General features: G+C 43.2%; 1 protein-coding gene across 3 annotated transcripts in view; it reads left to right on the forward strand.

The window, feature by feature from the left end:
• Positions 1–22,064, forward strand: part of CIITA (class II major histocompatibility complex transactivator) — a 234,643-nt gene that overhangs the window by 45,256 nt on the left and 167,323 nt on the right. For all 3 annotated transcript variants that reach the window (XM_063934288.1, XM_063934287.1, XM_063934289.1), the window contains exon 2: positions 2,851–2,949. In XM_063934288.1, coding sequence (XP_063790358.1) covers positions 2,851–2,949 — 99 coding nt within the window. The remainder of the gene's footprint in view (positions 1–2,850; positions 2,950–22,064) is intronic.

Below are 22,064 nucleotides of genomic sequence, written 5' to 3' on the forward strand. Positions count from 1 at the left end.
ACCGCACCAGCATATGGTCTCACAAGGGGTCTGAGGATCTCATCTCGGTACCTAATGGCAGTCAGGCTACCTCTGGCGAGCACATGGAGGTCTGTGCGGCCCCCCAAAGAAATGCCACCCCACACCATTACTGACCCACTGCCAAACCGGTCATGCTGGAGGATGTTGCAGGCAGCAGAACGTTCTCCTTGGCATCTCCAGACTCTGTCACATCTGTCACATGTGCTCAGTGAGAACCTGCTTTCATCTGTGAATAGCACAGGGTGCCAGTGGCGAATTTGCCAATCTTGGTGTTCTCTGGCAAATGCCAAACGTCCTGCACGGTGTTGGGCTGTAAGCACAACCCCCACCTGTGGACGTCGGGCCCTCATACCACCCTCATGGAGTCTGTTTCTGATCATTTGAGTAGACACATGCACATTTGTGGCTTGCTGGAGGTCATTTTGCAGGGCTCTGGCAGTGCTCCTCCTGTTCCTCCTTGAACAAAGGCAGAGGTAGCGGTCCTGCTGCTGGGTTGGTGCCCTCCTACGGCCTCCTCCACGTCTCCTGATGTACTGGCCTGTCTCCTGGTAGCGCCTCCATGCTTTGGACACTACGCTAACAGACACAGCAAACCTTCTTGCCACAGCTCGCATTGATGTGCCATCCTGGATGAGCTGCACTACCTGAGCTACTTGTGTGGGTTGTAGGGAGGTCATACAGGCACGTGGAGGCCACACATACTACTGAGCCTCATTTTGGCTTGTTTTAAGGACATTACATCAAAGTTGGATCAGCCTGTAGTGTGTTTTTCCACTTTAATTTTGAGTGTGACTCCAAATCCAGACCTCCATGGGTTAATAAATTTGATTTCCATTGATAATTTTTGTGTGATTTTGTTGTCAGCACATTCAACTATGTAAAGAACAAAGTATTTAATAAGAATATTTCAGTAATTCAGATCTAGGAAGTGTTATTTTAGTGTTCCCTTTATTTTTTTGAGCAGTGTATGTGGGTTAACCATCGATGGTCCCCATTGATTGTACCATATATGGTCCGCATCTATGGTATAAATCCATCCACAGGGGAAACATACATGGTGGTGGTTAATTCAGTGATAGGGACAGCATTGTCTGTTTATGGTCACCCTTCTGCAAGTTTATGCATATGGTCTACAAACGCCTACCCTGGTGTACATCCATGTGGATGAATTTGCAAGCACTGAGAAGCCCAATTTCACTGTCCATGGACGCAGTAATACCGATTGGTGCATCCTTAAATGCCATAATCAAAACTTATCCCTGCGGTGTCTGTGTACGCACCCACTTTTTTTGACACACCTATAACATGCCCACTAGAAGGCCCATTTTTGAGTGCACTAGTAGCCACCTCCCAGTCAGTGCCCAGAATGCTCATCACTTTATCACAACATTTCGGATACTATCCATCTCGATTGCAACATCATCTTTGTGTCTACATTGTGTAACGCATGCGCCATATGAGTTATATGCGCAGTTGCAAACAATGACTCAACTCCATGAATATCGGCACTGCATACAGATTGCATACGGCTCTGAATCAGGCCCTTAAAGTGCTCTTTAGTGTACATTTAAAATTATATACAAAAAGCTTCAATTCATTTGGACTTTGCATGATTCTATAATGTGGGTTGTCCTGGTAGGATGACCTAATTGAGCAATTACTGGCAATCAGGGCCACCACAACCATTTTGGCACCACCAAATCACTGAATGTCGCCCCCTCAAGGGCAGCAGGACTTACCTGCCATATCTATCTATCTATCTATCTATTTATCTATCGATCTATCTATCTATCTATCTATCTATCTAGAAAAATACAACATTAAGGAGACCATTTAGATTTTATTGAGATTTAGACTTGATAAATAGAATTTCTTACTGTCGCTATTCGGGCAATAAGAAATGAATATCCATCCAGATGGGTCCTGGAGACAGGCAGAGAAGGGCTGTTGTGTGGGAGGACTAGAGAGCCGGAAAGGGTATTATCTGCATCCTGACACTGCCCATATTAGCTGTAGATGGCGTCCACACTGCAACCCAGTACTTTGAATGGCGCCTCAAATTTAAGGTAGGGGCGAGCTGCCCCCTTGCCCCTACTGTTCTAGTACCTATACTCGCAATATTTGCATGCGCATCTCACATGAGTAACCCTGCACTTCATCCACTAAGTGTTGCTAATATTTAATTAATTACTTATTGGTGTTGGGGCATATTTCAGTTGTTGAGCAGATTCAGTTTCCACCTGCTTATAACAGTTGCTACATTAGTGATCATTTTTATGGCAGATTTACATTAGATATAGCAGGCTATTACAGTGGAAATGCATAATTACATTCTAAGCTGTAATAAATAGAACATATTGGGGCCAATTCAGTTAGCAGCTTGGACATGATGCACAGTTTGGGAACAGTAAATTGCGACCAGCAGCATCTCAAGTTTTTCCTTGCACCCCATAGAGTTACTGTACGCAGATGATGATGCTAGGGCTACCGTAATGGGTAATTATATGCACAGCCGAACATTCCAAGATTTTCAGTGGGTCATGGCCCCTATTCGAATCTTCCACATACTGTACATCATCTGATATCGGGTAAAACTCACTTCAAATCAAGGTACTTTTAGTTTAATGATTGTTTTTAGAAATGGGAAAATACTTGAATAGTTTAATGTCAGGAGAATGTGAATCTCCTACCCAATTTGTATGTATGGTAAGCAATGTTTTCCTTACATCCATGCTGTTGTATCACCGATGTTTTCATATGTTGTAATGCAATTGTGAATTTAAGTTAAATGTATCATATTCATTTCATATTTTTATTTTACTGTTAAAGGTGACGGTTTCTCAGTCATGGATTTACACAGTTTACCCGAGAGCTACCTGCAGTTATTATACAGTGATGGGGAGCAGTCATCTGATCTGGATATAAGAGGTCAGTAGCACATTACTATGTGTTAAATTGTTAATAGAAAAAAAAGATAAAACTTTGTAATTTTTTGTGAATAGTAGAAGATGTTGTTTCACTTTTATCTTTAGGAATTACAATTTGTGGTTAAAAGAAAAATGTTATACTATAAATAATTTGTCTTCTCCACCCTCCCTTGCATCTATAGTGCATTTTACAAGAGAAGAATTGTGTGTGTGAGGGGAGATGCAACAAAAATGATCTATTCTATTTTTAGCAATTTTTTAATGAGTTTTGTCCAAGTAGGAAAACAGGAAAGGAGGGAGGAACATGTGGGATTATTAGTAGAGAGATGTGATGGGAGCAGAAAGGGAAAAGTACAGTAGGATGCTTGCCAAGGCTGGTAACCTAGGAGTCTAGCAAGGGAGCTGCAAGCCGAAATACTCAGTCTATATATGCCAGACACGGGAGAATTGGTTGGGCAGGTTATGGTTTATGCTTCTGATGTCTCTAGCTTGAATATTTGACTTTTGTGATAAGGATGGGAATTGTAGGAGGGGCAGGCATCTGGCACTGTCAGTTTTTGGCTTGCAAGGTTCCAAGTGAGTCGTAGGACTGGCAGAAGTAGTTGAATACTTGTGCTTACATGGTGCTGAAGAAGATTTCTATCTTGGGACAGCTTAATCACTTATGGCACATGTTGCCCTGAATGCCCCAGTTTCACAGATGTGGGTTTTGAGGCAGACACATATGGTTCGTTATCTAGTTTATACCGTATACCACTGAAAGAGGAGTTTGTATGTTTTCTCTTTGATCTCCATACAGACGGATGACTTGATAACCCGTTCACTAATACCAGATTTTTCTGAACACTTCTCAGATTCAGATTTTTTTGTTTTTGTTTAGGTGACTTTAAAAAAGACAAATCTAACCACACCTAAGAGACACAAATTAGTAACTTATTTGACTGAAAGTTTAACTTTATCATACCATGGTGCTGAAATAATTTATTTGTTGCTCTCCAAAAAAATAAAACTAGAAACATGGAATAATTAAAAAAAAAAAACAACTATGTGGATTATTTCTAATCTTCCACTCTTACTTAAAAAGATTAGAAAAAGTCCTGGATTCATCCTCAGCTGTTGACCTCTGCAATAAATGACTGAGAAACACATTTGGAATAGCCACAAAGATGATGTGTCACTGTGGTTCTAGCTTATTAGTGACGTGACCTCTGTTTAATACTATGTCCCATTCTTCTATAATGACTTGCCATTGGTTACCTTTCCATTGCTTGAGCCAAACGTGGCTATTTGCTGTTTACTACTCAGCTTGCAGTACTTGACATTTGTGCTCTATCTTCTTGCTATAGGTTGTCTAAACCAGTGGTTCTCAACCTCAACCCTCAAGTAACCCCAGCAGGTCATGTGTTGGGGATGTGTATGGGAGCAGGTGGGATAATTACTGATGAAGCAAAATAGATGAACTCACCTGTGCATGATTATAGAAATCCATAAAACATGACCCGTTATTGCTACAACCCCTGATCTAAAGCACCTATGTGATCCTGAACTTTCTGCCTAATATTTTTCTTGTCAGCGCTAAGTTGCCGTAAGAATCAGGAGTTGAAATTTATCTCCTTGAGAAAGCAAGTGAAGCACCTTGAGAAATATAGAGCTTCCAGTGCTAATTCTACAGCAGATTTTCCCAGATCCTTCACCACCTCAGACCACATGGGAGTATTGACGTAAAAAAAGGGAAAAGATACTACTTCACCAGCGCCTGCCCCGTTTAGAGCGGGGTCATCCACCTCTTACTTTCCGATAATATCTCCTGTTTAGGAGTGTTCGTGTGAATTGATAACCGGAAAGAGAGAAAAAAACAAAAAATAGTGTAATACCGTAAAAACAAGTACTTTAATTAACACATCATTCTAAAAGCATATCAATGTGATTCCAATATGGAAAATACTGGTCAATGACACAGCATGTGTCATAAGTGGACAGAAACATTCACATAAAAAAATTCACATAAAAAAATCCACCCTCATGAGAGGAACAGAAGCAATGGCTGATTACCGGTTCCTGGTGAACTGATGTGCGTTAGTTCTAAAGCGCATGTAAACCTAGGTGGTCTCTCCCAGCTGCAGCAAGGGGATCTCCCGGTCTCAGTATTATCCAGGCGTCGGTTCAGTCCGTAAGCATCAGTATCAACATGTGGGGGAAGAAAAGGCAAGGTACCCACGCGTTCCGACCCGCCTCGGGTCTTTCTCAAGGTCTGCTGCCAAAAGTAGAATGCCTCACTCGCTCCAAAAGTCCCGGTTTTATCCCCACCCTCCGAATCCCATTGGTCCCAGCACATCTGATCCCTATACATTTGATTACCTATATGTCCGTGATCATTGTGTGCTAAGACCATTTCCGCCTCTATGCATCATGTTACCATGGTGACTCCAATCGGCAAGTTCTTGTATTGGTCACGTGACCTTGGTCACGTGTATGTCCGTTCCCGTCATCACGTACCGACGTAAATTGACTGTTCCTGTGGCGTCCGGCCGTTGTCATCACAACCTGCGTCTCATTCAGCTCGATGTAGGTAAACGTTACGTTGACACGGCACGTTAGTGGAGGCAGGTCACATGACCGTGACTGTCGTCACTATTCAGTCCCTCTTAGCAATTGCGGTTGTCATGGAGATCCTCTTAGAGTCATAGGAGGATATTGCTCAGTACTCTCCACATTTGTATCAATTTCTGGACATCAATTCAGCATTAAATCATATCTAATAAAAGAGTACAGAGTTACTAATATGTGACAGACTTTTGCAGGATGGTAATACAATTCGACTTAAACCGCTTAGCGAACCCTTCACCATTCATAGAGTTGGGAATTATTGTATAATGTATAATGTATAGGGATCAGATGTGCTGGGACCAATGGGATCCGGAGGGTGGGGATAAAACCGGGACTTTTGGAGCAAGTGAGGCATTCTACTTTTGGCAGCAGACCTTGAGAAAGACCCGAGGCGGGTCGGAACGCGTGGGTACCTTGCCTTTTCTTCCCCCACATGTTGATACTGATGCTTACGGACTAAACCGACGCCTGGATAATACTGAGACCGGGAGATCCCCTTGCTGCAGCTGGGAGAGACCACCGAGGTTTACATGCGCTTTAGAACTAACGCACATCAGTTCACCAGGAACCGGTAATCAGCCATTGCTTCTGTTCCTCTCATGAGGGTGGATTTTTTTTATGTGAATTTTTTTATGTGAATGTTTCTGTCCACTTATGACACATGCTGTGTCATTGACCAGTATTTTCCATATTGGAATCACATTGATATGCTTTTAGAATGATGTGTTAATTAAAGTACTTGTTTTTACGGTATTACACTATTTTTTGTTTTTTTCTCTCTTTCCGGTTATCAATTCACACGAACACTCCTAAACAGGAGATATTATCGGAAAGTAAGAGGTGGATGACCCCGCTCTAAACGGGGCAGGCGCTGGTGAAGTAGTATCTTTTCCCTTTTTTTACGTCCATAATCTGTCTTTGGGGTTGGGAAAGCCCCTTTAAGATACTGCACTGACTAGCTGCCTATGCGCACTGTTGGGTACTATTTCAAACTTCCTTTCACATGGGAGTATTGGCAACTGGTCTCTGGGGACTCCTCTACACTGCACTCTTACAAACCATCACTACCTCAGAGAAGATATTGGTAAATATAGTAGGGGAGGTTCAAGCGGACATCTGTTTGATCCAGCATGACCTCCAAAAACGAGAAAGAGTGGGGGCTCTTTACTCCTACATTGGAGGATGTGACAGCACCCATGAAAGCCATATTGCCAACATTAACATACAAATTTCACTGAGTAAACAAAAAAAATGTCAGAGCTGGAGGAGACTTAAACTCAATAATCTCAGATTTGAATGTGCAGAGGGCTCCACTCGAGAGCTGTCCTTGAAAACTGTCTGAAAGACAAACCTTTTCTCTACAGTTGAGAGGGCCAACTGTCTCCCCTCACAGCCCCCTCAACTTGGAGCCCCCTCTCACACATTTGTTGGTAAACTTCTGCATTTCCAAGACTGGAATGCTAATCTGCAATGTTGTGGTCACCTAAAGTATGAAAACCATTCAAATTCTGGAGGTATCCAATTATGCCGGGGGCTATCCAATTAGCCCCGATGCAGCACGGTCCTCCTCCTGATGTTGGCACTATGCTTCGATTATGCTTCAGGAACATGAAACATAATCTGCCATAAGTGTCCTGTCGGAGCCACGATAACACATGGGATCGGGGACTTATACCCGTTCCCATATGTTATCGCATGATCCTGGGTCCAATTTCGGCCAATAAAAATTACCTCTAATTAGATACCGCGATAATGACCATCTATCATTAATCGTGATAATTGGCCATTTTTATCGGACAAAACTGCATCAGGGCTACTTGGATACCCCCCTCTGTGTTCCTGAATTTTACTGTTGAAATCCAGAAGAGTGATAATCAATGTACACAAGTTAAAAGGAAGCTCCGCAAATTGCAAGTTCTAAACTGATGTTGTTTCCTGCTCACCTGAGAGCTGTTGCAGAGATGTGTTGTTGTGAGATCGCATTTCTTCACTATTCCGCAAGAGGCTGTAGATTGGCATGATTGGCATCCTCCGGTTGCAGTTCTTGAGGCACATTGACAGTATTTCTGCTTTCCTTGATATACCTCTTTTTCACACTTCTCTGAGGACTTAACAAAAAAATTTTTTATGGCCCTGTTGTAGCTTGACTTGATTCCCAGAAGCGCTGTTGCTGATGCATCACACACACACACACACACACACACACACACACACACACACACACACACACACATATACATACTACGCTTGGTTCCAGCACGCCTGTCATCTACTTAACTAGGTAACTTGCCGTGTGCCCTCCGCCGTACTACTGCAACTCGGCTTGGATATACAAAGGCAATCTCCCAAAGACGGCACTCCAGTCTAGTCAATCCATACTCAGTGCACAGTGGTATTATCAACGTTTCAACTCTAGTTCAAAATCTTTTTTCAAGATAAACCGCACAAAACACAGTGTACACTCACCATAATATATATGAATCTCACCCCCGTGTTTCCGGCATCGCTTTCCGCCTCCAAACAAGTGGGTCATCACTGAGAAGTGACGTCGGCAATCTCCTTAATTATAAATCACATTTGTATAACAAACAACGTTAAAATACAACTTTAAAGGCAACATTAAAATGATGTTCAGTAGAAACAGACCACACATTAGTCTGACTGCATTACCATTAGAGATACAAAGTGCATAATGTGTCAGAGTTGTGGCAATACGACATCACAAAGTCACATTTTAACATACCCGGTGTGTATCTATTACAATTAGCATACATTGTGAACCTTAATTTTTACCAATTTTAAACATTTCTGTATAGATAATGAAATATAACAAGCTTTATGCATACGTAACTCTTAATTCAATATCCACTTTTAATACATATATTGATGCAACACTAGAATAAAAAAACTAACTTGCTATAACAATCATTTAGAGGCCATCAACGGTTCTATGGGATTTAATCTAATTATTTTTAGTTGCTTAGATTATTATACAACATTATTATACAACATGGAAATTATAGAGTCCTAATGACTCATTTAACCCTCTAGGGCAGTAGTTACCAAACTTTTTTTGAATCACGACACCCTAAAATATCAGAATTTTTTTCACACACACCTAGGCCAAAACTTTCTTATTAGAAATTTTAGAAAGAGATATTAAATTAAGTAAATGGTGTAATAGGCTTGCTGCTGAAAGAGTTCACCTACAGAGATACACAGCCACTCACATAGGAGGCCATACTTGGATAAAGAAACTGCAGCTACCATAGAGTTAGTGCACCAGACAGTGAAGCAGCATCTATAGGTGCTGAGAGTGGGTGTCTCAGTCGTTGCACAGTCGGACACACGGATGTTGATAAAGCTAAATATTTATCTTACTTAAAACCCTTTAAGAGGCCTAAGAACACTGTACGCTATTGACGTCTGGAGTACCGTAAGGGTACGCACGTTGCGTAACAATCGCTTAGCCGTAGTCGAGACGCTCAAGCGTTACGTTCGCTCACGGCCAAGAGATCACAGGCAGGCCCGCTATTGGCTGCCGACTAACGCTATAGCGCAGCGTACGCTCGGGACCACGAGGAGATCACCAGCGGCGCAGACGCTCACAATGTTAAACCTTTACATGTAAACCATGAACAATGTATTATACAGGAAAAACCTTAGTGTAATGGTGGGGTGTAGATGCAACACAATGTAACCTTATTAACTTAAAGCTGTTCGAGCGTCTCCGACACTCTGAGAATACTTAACACTATAAGAAATACACAAATACCGGGCTGAGGGTCTAACGCCTTATATGAATGTTATACTTGCAAAAGAATAATACAATACAAGTCATACACTACCAATATAACATAGACTAACTAACCAGATAACTACACAGGAAATACAATACAATACAAGTACGTTTAAGGGAAAAATGAGAGAAAGAGGAGAAGAGAGAGAGAGAGAGAGAGATATGGCCCACAATACCAATAAAGACAATAAGATTGCGGAGAAAACTTACGCACAAGGGGAACGATCGCATGCGCCTCTGGATATCCAGCTCCCGATTATCAGCAATGAGAACCGTTGAAGAGTGAGAGCTGGATATGATCGGCTTGTCTATTTATGCCCCACACACAATACAATTCAATGGTCCCTACAATCTCATTGTTCATTGGACACAGGAATTCGTCTTCGCATTATAACAAAAGGTTATAGGTTGATTCATACAGGTGGGCTGTGACTATTTCCAACTGCTCAGGTGGGTGGGAAACTAGGTTTCCCGCCGCATGGATAAGTAAGTGCAAATAATAGTAAAAGTACATAAACTTCTTATGTCCATAACTATTCGCACGAGCGATTAATCTGCTTCAAACCAACACCGGAATATTGCTAATTAAATACTCTTCCGATGGATACTAAACACCACTGTATGACTCATGTCTGACCCTTCGTATCAAACAAAGAGGGATATCTTTGTCCATGAACATGCTATATTAACTAAACTTTCAGAATCTATCAAAGGGACCATAATCTACAAAATACATTATATGGTTAAAATATGTTACGAACGAGTCGCCCGCCAGACGCACACAAACTTTACCGTAAATGCGCACACTGTGCGCCTGCGGGTGCACGCAACAGCGAGTATGCGCACGCACGGCAGGGCTCATGAACGTGCAACAGGCACTCGCATGAGGTGCAAATATGGCAGTGTACATAGTGATATTTTTCTGACTTTGACAGTCCACCCTTTGTCAGTCAACAATAACTGCCACTTCCTAAAACATTTCAAAACGAGAAAAATATATGTCAAGTGTAAATACATTTCTATGATTGGGTAAGGGAGGAGAGGAGAAGGTAGGAAAAGGGTATGACCTATTGAGATAGCAGAAGCATGTGTGTATGAATCCATGTTTGGGGGGTCATGTATCATCGTGCCGTACGTGTTTTAAATCAAGCTTCGAGGTATTGCGAAGTATACATTTGAATTCCTTCTTATCCCGTGATACGGGTCTGTGGATGGGCTGTCAAACTTTACCGAGCTCTTTTCGGCTGTGGTTGTAACAAAATGGGGGAGCACATTTTAGTTGATGACACATGAATGGGGGAATATGTGAATGCTGATATCTGTGCGGGTATTCCCTATTGACTATGTGTGTAATTACCTGAAGGTTGTAGAGATGAAGATAAGACACAATTATGGTAAATGCAGTGGTATTCTATGTCAGGTTAATGAACATTTGTCGGTTGAGGTCTTGTTCGGTGTCTGTTGAATGCAGTCTTCTTTGGGCTTTTGCCAAAAGGTGTGGGCAAAAAGCTTTGTCAATGTCCATAGACTTACAAAAGTGTTGGGCTAGCGTAAATTTAAAATTTCTAGGGAAACTGGGGGTCTATGGCATAGTTCATCAAATATCTGTGTATAAGGTTGTCAAAACTTCTTCTTTAATCCATCAGTTGTCTGTATACAGGGTCATCAAATTCCTCGTCAAAAAGAGGGTCTTTTTACCTTGGAAAAACCGGAAAAACAGGTGAAAGAAACGGACCGTATAATCGCATTTTCATCACATCATTGTTTCTACAGTTGGGTCATAAATCAAATCCATTGGAATTACAATTTCCTCACTCCTTAGACTCATTACCCTGGTACTACGTTTGCACTTCATTAAAGCCTGACCGCATCTAAATATCAAGCCAATCGTTATGACAACACCTAAGATACATAGGAGAAACTTCCCTACATCCATTATGACTCCTTGAGCCCATTCTCCTAAACCAGAGAACCAATTTCGCGGGTTCAACCATGACACCCAACCAGTCAGCTCATTACCCACAGCAGCAAGGGTGAGATTGTGTCTCCTGCGAAATTCCCACTTTAATTGGAGAATATCGTCCATCTTTTGGTCTATGACCTCGACCGGATCCTCGGTACTATTCGTTATATATGTGCAGCATTTCACGCCGTACTGCGTTGCCAGTGTGACACAATATCCACCTGTTACTGCTGTGAGATAATTAAGAACCATTCTATGCTGAACCAGTTCTGTTTTATAAGCTTGAAGCTCTCTTCCAGTATATCTAAAAGTGTCATCATACATTTCTGTGATATTGTCTAACAAATTTGCAAGCGCAGATATGTATTTATAATTCAACACTCCTCTGGCGGTGCGAGTGATGTCTAACGCGAGTAGAACCTGAATCCCGGTGGATTCATGGATCATGTCAGAGGCCGGATGCTCTGTTCTTTCTATCAGGTGCCGTTTAACTACGTGCTCGTAATGAGTATGAGTATAAGGAGCTTGGGCACCACGGTGTATATCTTTCATTTTGGCATGTGATACAGTCATTACTTCAGGCAGTACTTTTCCAATATAACACAATCCTTCAGAGTTTGGGGCAAGCCACTTATACGCCTTCCTCCCGCATATGAAATAGGCATCATCGGGGAGAACATATGGGACGGAGTAGGACATAACCATATTACACATCTTCCATGTGAAATCTCCTAACCCTAATTCTCCCATCTGTCTGGTACACGTATCAGTTTGTACGATATGTGCACAGTATCCTGGTGATACCTCTCCAACTCTCGTAATCCTACTTCCTAGGGTATACCTATATCGGAAAGATCTTTCTCTACTGGCTATGTGGCGTATAAGCTCTGTATCTGTCGGCATTCTATCTGCTCTATATGAAAAGGTCATGGTTTGGTTACTCCATGACACTTCCCAATTTCCCGGCTTTCGGGGATTGGAAATGTTAAAACATATTAGGGACTTATCCACATGATATTGGTGGAGCTTCAAACTAGGAGGACTGGAGATATTAAACCTCCTGTCCACCGGTCTCCCACCCTTTAGCTCAAGTACCTCCCCTACCGTTAAAGGAAATGGTACTAGTCCTGATTTGCTATGACCTTGAGGTACTTGAGAGCATACCCAACAATCTGTTTGATTTAACACACTACCCACTAAGGAGTGATAGTCACTCAAGGGGTGCCGGTCCATGTGGATATTAAAACTGGATTGGCATTTCTTGATGCACCCATCCTCAACTACATTGTCACAGAGCCTACAGATACAGTTTTCTTCAGCTAACAATCCTTCACAATTCCTTCTATTGTCAATGCTATCGGATCGTTTTCTGATACTCGCCTTTACTTGTTGGTTAAGTTGTTCTTGGAAAACTACGCCTCCATCTTTGTCATCAGAACCCATTCCAGAACCTTTCTCGATCTCCATGGTACTCTCGCCGGAACAGACTGCTCTGGTCAACATCATGGTCAACAGGAAAATCCGGATCACAGTCTCTTGGGGCAAGTCCATCTTATAGGAGGAAACGAAGAAGAATGAGAAGGGGGAAAAAATAATTTGAGGGAGAGGGGATGGGAAGTGGAGAAAAACAATAAAAGGGAACAGGGAATCGACAACTGCTTTTGATCTTGTGATTTTCAATGCTCAGGTGCCACCTCAGTCCTCCTGGAACAGACACTCCAGTGATACAACTTCCTCTACCGTCTGTTCCTTATCACGGGACCTCTCTGGATCAGCAACCTACTTACAATGGGACGAATGAACCCAAGTCTCTCTCTCGGCAACCTTCAATGCTGTAGTGCTAGTCAATAAGACTTGGTATGGTCCTTCCCATCTGTCAATAAGGCAACCTGAGCGTAGAAAATTCCGTATCATTACATAATCCCCAGGTTCAATGTCATGACAATTACTATCTGGTAAATCAGGAATCACTAATTTCAGATTGTCATTTTGATTCCTTAGCTGTTTACTCATGTTAATCAGGTACTTTACAGTCACTTCATTGTTACACTTCAAATCATCCTGAGGGTTAATCATAACATGCGGTTGTCGACCAAACAAGATTTCAAAGGGAGACAGATTAAGAGGGGACCTGGGAGTGGTTCTGATGCTGTACAGTACTATGGGTAAAGCTTCTGGCCATGCCAATCCTGTTTCTGCCATAACTTTGCTCAGTTTATTTTTAATAGTGCTGTTCACTCTTTCCACCTTCGCACTCGCCTGTGGACGGTATGGAGTGTGCAGCTTGCTATCAATTCCCATCAACTTACACATTCCTTGAAAGACATCACCTGTAAAATGGGTACCCCTATCACTTTCTATAATTCTAGGGATACCATATCTACATACAAATTCCTGCACAATTTTCTTAGCAGTGAACATAGTGGTATTTGTGGCCGCAGGAAATGCTTCGACCCAATTTGAGAATACATCTATACAAACAAGTACATATTTCAAATTTCGACAAGGGGGTAATTGAATAAAGTCAATCTGTATTACCTGAAAAGGGCCGCCTGTAGGTGGGATATGCGATGGTTCTGTTGGTATTGCCTTTCCGATATTCTTTCTCAAGCAGGTAAGGCATGACATTGCTCTCTTACCTGCATGAGATGAAAATCCTGGGGCGCACCAATATGCTCTTACCAACTTGCACATTCCCTCCTTGCCCAGATGAGTCAGCCCGTGTGCTGCCTCAGCTAAACATGGAAGATATGCTCTGGGGGCCACTGGTTTACCCTGTCCATCCGTCCAGAGTCCTGAGGACTCCTGGCCATATCCTTTTGCCTTCCAGACTGCCTTTTCCTGTGTGGAACACAAATTTTGCATCTCACACAACTTCTGTGTGTTGATGGTATTAAATACCATCAGTTGTGTGGTGTCTGTCTGTCTGTCTGGGGGTACCAGCTGCTAACTTAGCAGCTTCGTCTGCTCGGCTGTTACCAAGTGATACTGGGTCCTGGCTATATGTGTGTGCTTTACACTTGATAACAGCCACTCTGTCGGGTTCCTGTATCGCTGTTAGAAGCCTTTTGATGTGAGCTGCATGCGCTACCGGTGTACCAGCTGCCGTCATGAAATTTCTGAGGCGCCATAGGGCTCCGAAATCATGGACTACCCCGAATGCGTATCTAGAGTCGGTGTAGATATTGGCTGATTTGCCCTTAGCCAATTCACATGCTCTGGTTAGGGCGACCAGTTCAGCAACCTGGGCTGAGTGAGGTGGGCCTAGCGGTTCTGCTTCTATGGTGCCTTGATCATCTACGACTGCGTATCCAGTACACAAGTCTCCCGAGTCCGACTGTCTGTGACAACTACCATCCGTGTAGAAGGTAAGATCTACATCTTCCAGTGGGTTGTCACTGATGTCAGGCCTTGAAGTAAAATTTTGGGTCAAATATTCCATACAATCATGTGTGTCCTCCTTTGTATTAAATTCTCCTTCCCCACCACTCTCATCCTCCACCCTTTGTGCCTGTCCAGGCACACCTGGGAGATATGTTGCAGGATTTAATGCACTGCATCTCCTTATGGTGATGTTTACGGGGGCCATTAGTGCCAATTCCCATCTTGTAAACCGCGCTGATGAGACGTGTCTGGTTTGGGCAGAATTTAGCAAGGCTGACACTGCATGTGGTGTATGGATTGTGAGGTTGTGACCTAGCACTACATCTTCGCTTTTCGTTACTAGCAATGCTATCGCAGCAACGCTTCGCAAGCATGTGGGGAGGGATCGCGCTACCGTATCTAGCTGAGCGCTGTAGTATGCTACCGGCCTGCTGGCATCACCGTGCTTTTGGGTTAGGACGCCTGCTGCGCAACCAGCACTTTCTGTTCCGTACAGCTCAAAGGGTTTCCCATAGTCTGGCATACCTAATGCTGGTGCCTGCGTTAGGCACTGTTTAAGTTTCTCAAATGCCATCTCGGACTCGTCTGTGTGCGAAATCCGATCAGGCTTGTTTGAGGAAACCATCTCCTGCAAAGGTAATGCTAGAATGGAAAATCCTGGGATCCAGTTACGGCAATACCCACACATTCCTAAAAATGTTCTGATCTGTTGCTGGGTTTGAGGCAGAGTCATGTCTCTAATTGCTTGAATTCTATCAGCGGTCAGGTGTCTCAGTCCTTGTGTTAGACAGTGTCCTAAATATTTTACTTTAGTTTGGCATAATTGCAACTTGTCTTTGGAAACCTTGTGTCCTGTGTCTGAAAGATGAAACAGGAGCTGTTTCGTATCCTTCAGGGATGCTTCCAATGAATCTGAACACAGTAGTAAATCATCCACGTACTGTATCAATATTGATCCACTCTCTGGTTGGAAAGACTGTAAACAATCATGCAAAGCCTGGGAAAATATACTTGGACTGTCTATGAAACCTTGTGGTAATCGAGTCCATGTGTATTGGACTCCTCTGTATGTAAATGCAAACAAATATTGGCTGTCAGGGTGCAGAGGTACCGAAAAGAAAGCGGAGCAGAGGTCAATAACAGTGAAAAATTTCGCAGTGGGAGGGATTTGCATAAGGATGACAGCTGGATTTGGCACTACGGGGAACTGACTCTCAACTATTTTGTTAATCCCCCTTAGATCCTGCACTAGCCTATAACCCCTCCCCCCACTCTTTTTAACAGGGAAGATGGGACTATTGGCGGTGCTGGATGTTCTTACCAAAATGCCCTGTTGTAGCAAGCGCTCTATTACTGGGTATACTCCTAACTCCACCTCTGGCTTCAGAGGGTATTGTGGGATTTTTGGAGCTATCCTACCATCTTTTACTTGCACAACTACTGGAGCTACGTTTGCCATCAATCCAGTGTCTTGTCCGTCTTTAGTCCACAGTGACTCTGGTATCTGGGATGTCATTTCTTCTACTTGGGATGGAGTCCTATTTGTCATAATGGTATGTGACATTAATTTTGATGGGGAGTCTAACATGTCTCGCACTTCCTGAGCGTGATTCTCAGGTATGTCCAAGAATACACCTTCAGGAGTACAATAAATGACGCACCCCATGTTACACAATAAGTCTCTTCCCAGGAGATTTGTCGGTGCCGATGCAGCCAGTAAAAAGGAATGCTTGGTATGTAAAGGCCCTATTGTAATCTCGGCTGGTTTGCTAACAGGGTAATGCTGGACTACTCCCGTTACTCCCATGGCTGGAATTGTCTTACCAGTGGTTCTCATGCCCACTGTCGAATTTATCACTGATTTGGCCGCCCCCGTATCTACAAGAAAGTTTAATGTTTTACCAGCTACATCAATTGCAATTTCGGGTTCACTACCAAGACTTGCAATCAATTTTACTGGCTGCAGATTACAGGTATGGCCACACCCCTATTGGGTATGGTGACCTCCCTGAATCCCGCTGGCAGCAACTATTTGTGAAGGGGTTAAATGGGAACTACTAGAGGCTTGCCAGTCTCTGTTCGCGGGGTATCTTTTTGTTTCCCCTGCATGTGGCTCATAACTCCGTTTCTGCGGACCCTGCTCCCAGTGTCGTGTGTCATGTCGTTGTCTAGGGGGTTGATAAGACTTTTGTATGTTTCTCGATTTACAGTCTCGTGCAAAGTGTCCCTCTCTATGACAGAAATAACAGGTTACCACATTTGACTTACCCACAGGGTTTGGTGATTTATACAAAGGCTGCCTTTTGGTCAGGGCCTGTATACTTACGGCCATTAACTTATCACCTTGTAATTCCCTGTGTCTGGTGATATTCCGATCGTGATCCACAGCTGCCTCTCTCAAAGTAGCCACCGACAGACCTCGCCAACATGGTTGCGTGGTCTGTACCCTTGTCTTTAATGCCTCTTTTAAACCATCCATTAGTACAGATACTGCTACTTCTCGATGGTTTCTGTTTGTTTTAATGTCCTCTATGCCTGTGTATTTTGCCATATCTAGTAATGCCCTGTGAAAATACTCTGCAGCTGTTTCTGACTCCTTTTGTTTAATGGAGAAAATCTTGTTCCATTTAACTACAGCTGGAAAATACTCCTTTAACTGTAAACTTATCCTTTTTACATTGTCTTTGTTGTACACATCTGTAAGAGGTACATCCTGATCCAATCCACAGTCAGCTAAAAATTGAGCCGAGTCGACATTGGAGGGTAAACAAGCCCTCAGCAATACCTGCCAGTCTTTGTTATTGGGCTCTAAAGTGTTCCCTAGGTCTCTGATGTATTTCTGGCTAGCAACTAAGTCTTTCCTAGGGTCAGGGAATTCAGACACTATGGTTCTTAATTCCATTCGGGAAAACGGGCTGTACATGGCAATGTTCCTGATAGGAGTGACTCCTGTAGTGTCCGTTTTCCCATTTGGAACTGCTATTACCCTAACGGGAGCAAGTTTAATAACATCATTCTGTGTAGATTCTACAGCCTGTGGTGAAATGGTTTCAGCATAGTGTATGGTGCCGTACTTACCTGTAGATACGACCTCACCTGTCCCTCCGCTAGGGGCCTTTGTTACTAATCTTAAGGGTTGGGCCGTGCCTACTGTTGTCTCTGATATGGTGGCTGCTAGAGAGAGCGCCGATATTGTTGCCGATTCGTCCTCTGGATCACACTCCTGGGGAAAGTTCAAAACAGGGTACAACTTGCACGGGTTAATACTTGCATTGGTTAACTTATTAACATTTACACAGTTGCTAAGTGTTTGTTTGTTACACCCTAATGCGTCATTCTCCGCAACCGATTTCACTCCTGATATGTATGGTGGCGGCGGTGCCGTGGCTATCAGTTTCCTGATAGGGTTAGATCCCGCCGCCTGAGCCAATCCTCTCTGTATTTCACCCTCCTGTTGCCATAACTGTAAATAATCATAATGTTTGATTCGTCTCTTTGTTGATTTAATGAGACATATCCTCCTCCTTAGATTTTGTAACACTTCTGGGCTAAAGCTGCCTACTCTTGGGAACTTCTCCCCGTCATGTACCGTCATTCTCTCCCATTCATCACATAAAACCTCTGTGTGTGAACCGTATTTTTCACACATTACGTACCTTGCCGACCCGATTGGTCGGTTTACTGAATCAACCCGAACCGAGGTTGATCGCCCCCTACCTGAACAATTGGCCCCCATAACTTGCAGGTGTTGCTTTCACCACCTCTGACCTTCAATCAGGGTCTTCAGCGAACCCTTACAAAAACCAAAATGTTCACGATAGGCTGACGATGGTGGTTTACCGAGTACCCCACTCACTCGCCCACGCCGACCAATACACCCTACACACTGCCCTAGTGCTGGCGTACTCGACCCAGGGCCCCTATGAACCTTCGTTTACTGGAACATGTGAGTGTGATCCGCAGAGCATTAACCCTTTCCAGTAACTGTTGGTTGTTGGATAATTCCTGAGTGACCAGCGAACTTCCCTTCAGAAAATAAAAAATTACACAAATCACGTCAGAATGTACAAATAGTGTTTATGACCCGTTTCGTACACAAATGGTACTGGTCAGATTAACTAATGCACACAATTACGTGCGGTACAATCAGTCTGCACATAAGCAACTAATCTTATGTGCAGAGCGACCAGTGGAATCGAAAATTGCGGCTGCGAATTCCTTCAGCATGAGCTTTAATGGCCTATATGGGTTCTGCACCAACCCCCTGGGTTGTGCTCTTTTCTCTATTTATAGCGGACTTCCTTGTCTGCTGTACCTGGACCTCCTGGTCAATTCCGGACCTCCTGGTCTGTGCTACAATAGACCTCCTGGTCTGCTATACTCTAATGCTCAGATTTTATGTTTAACAAAGGATGCCTCCCTTGCCACCATGCACGTCACTTACATGTATGTACCCTGCGAGAACTCGACTTCTTGTGGTTCAACCTCAAAAAAATTGTATAAACTTATATATGCAAACACTCACTCACCACATGTACACTTTTGTTTCTATTTCTATTTCTGCACAGAAATTTTCTTTCCTTTAGACCAAATGTGTTGTAAATTTGGAGAAGGATCTGTTAGTCTAAATTTCGGACACTAAAATAGATTTGCGCTATTTATCGCGTTGCCACCTTTTCGCCTGTTACAATAACACTAGCGTGTGATTTGAGTTACGTGGGCGTACCCGGACGCTCCGTTGCGTAATATACGCTGCGTGCGTCGGCCTTTGAGTTGCGTACGCGAGTCTCACCCTTTGTTAGAGACACGTGTACACAAAGCAAATATCCACCGTAACACAATTTTACACGTTTATCAATGTAGATGATCCTCGATCATCTACCGAGCACCACACATCTCTCCTTGTATCTTTAGGCAGAGCTGTGTGCGTGCTTTTCAATTTACACCTTAATGTATTACTTTTACTCTTTAACTATGAAATAGCGGCAAATCTCTCTTAGCACGTTTATCAATTATAAAATGGCAAACAGAAAAGTGATATATGAAAATACACGAAAATGAAAAGAAATGCAGATATGTGCGTGTGTGCGTACGCAAGACAGAAATAAACAGTTTTAAAAGACACTAGCGTGTTGTTCTTACCTCCGGTTCCCGGATTCCTTCAGCACCCTTTACTAAGCGAAGCAGACGCTTATCCAGTCAGCACTGCGAGGAATATGATCTCCCGCCCTTTGCTGATGGATAATGTCTGCTGAAATTACCTAGTGCAGATATGTGAAGGATGGACGAGCCGCCAATTGATAAAGCTAAATATTTATCTTACTTAAAACCCTTTAAGAGGCCTAAGAACACTGTACGCTATTGACGTCTGGAGTACCGTAAGGGTACGCACGTTGCGTAACAATCGCTTAGCCGTAGTCGAGACACTCAAGCGTTACGTTCGCTCACGGCCAAGAGATCACAGGCAGGCCCGCTATTGGCTGCCGACTAACGCTATAGCGCAGCGTACGCTCGGGACCACGAGGAGATCACCAGCGGCGCAGACGCTCACAATGTTAATCCTTTACATGTAAACCATGAACAATGTATTATACAGGAAAAACCTTAGTGTAATGGTGGGGTGTAGATGCAACACAATGTAACCTTATTAACTTAAAGCTGTTCGAGCGTCTCCGACACTCTGAGAATACTTAACACTATAAGAAATACACAAATACCGGGCTTAGGGTCTAACGCCTTATATGAATGTTATACTTGCAAAAGAATAATACAATACAAGTCATACACTACCAATATAACATAGACTAACTAACCAGATAACTACACAGGAAATACAATACAATACAAGTACGTTTAAGGGAAAAATGAGAGAAAGAGGAGAAGAGAGAGAGAGAGAGATATGGCCCACAATACCAATAAAGACAATAAGATTGCGGAGAAAACTTACGCACAAGGGGAACGATCGCATGCGCCTCTGGATATCCAGCTCCCGATTATCAGCAATGAGAACCGTTGAAGAGTGAGAGCTGGATATGATCGGCTTGTCTATTTATGCCCCACACACAATACAATTCAATGGTCCCTACAATCTCATTGTTCATTGGACACAGGAATTCGTCTTCGCATTATAACAAAAGGTTATAGGTTGATTCATACAGGTGGGCTGTGACTATTTCCAACTGCTCAGGTGGGTGGCAAACTAGGTTTCCCGCCGCATGGATAAGTAAGTGCAAATAATAGTAAAAGTACATAAACTTCTTATGTCCATAACTATTCGCACGAGCGATTAATCTGCTTCAAACCAACACCGGAATATTGCTAATTAAATACTCTTCCGATGGATACTAAACACCACTGTATGACTCATGTCTGACCCTTCGTATCAAACAAAGAGGGATCTCTTTGTCCATGAACATGCTATATTAACTAAACTTTCAGAATCTATCAAAGGGACCATAATCTACAAAATACATTATATGGTTAAAATATGTTACGAACGAGTCGCCCGCCAGACGCACACAAACTTTACCGTAAATGCGCACACTGTGCGCCTGCGGGTGCACGCAACAGCGAGTATGCGCACGCACGGCAGGGCTCATGAACGTGCAACAGGCACTCGCATGAGGTGCAAATATGGCAGTGTGCATAGTGATATTTTTCTGACTTTGACAATGTACACCAGGGAAAGGCTCTGTAGTGGCATTAGCATAAAGTCGCAGAAACGACTAACGTCAAAAAGGATGGACTTCTTTGGTGACCAGGATGCAATTTCAATGTTGCCTTGCATTTCCTACTGGTGGATAAGTCGTCAAGGTTTCTCTTTGCAGCAGGTTGTCGATATATGGAACAGAGATTTATTTGTTTTAGAGTGTTTTACCACTCCAACTCCTGGCGCAAATAATTGTGAATAAATTAATTATACATCAGCTGCATACACTGAGGGTTGGCAAATTCCCCCCAAAAAATAGAAACAAGAAAATATAAAAAGTGTATTGCGCTTGGTGTATAAATGTTTGTATTTAAGTTAGTCTTGAGGAAGTCCCGAGCTGTGACGGGACGAAACGCGTTGACGTCATCCCCTCGCTCAGTTTAGCACACTGACAGATTGCCGACTGTTTAATCCGCACTTAGCGGTTAACTTTGGACCAGCCTGTGGAGCTTCTACACCGGTACGCCAGGTTAGCAAACCTCCGGAGCGTCCGTATCCGCCCGCCAGGACAGTGACATCTGCACCGTGATAGTGCCGGCGGCGGACGCTGTGAAGATACCTCCGTGACTCTCGTGCTGCAAGATTGAACACTCCCGCAGGTCGGGTAATTATAACCAGCAGCATTCCTCTGCACTGGGACGCCAGTAGCATAGA

This window comes from Pseudophryne corroboree, chromosome 7 (genome assembly GCF_028390025.1).
Source record: "Pseudophryne corroboree isolate aPseCor3 chromosome 7, aPseCor3.hap2, whole genome shotgun sequence".
NCBI classification, from domain to species: domain Eukaryota; kingdom Metazoa; phylum Chordata; class Amphibia; order Anura; family Myobatrachidae; genus Pseudophryne; species Pseudophryne corroboree.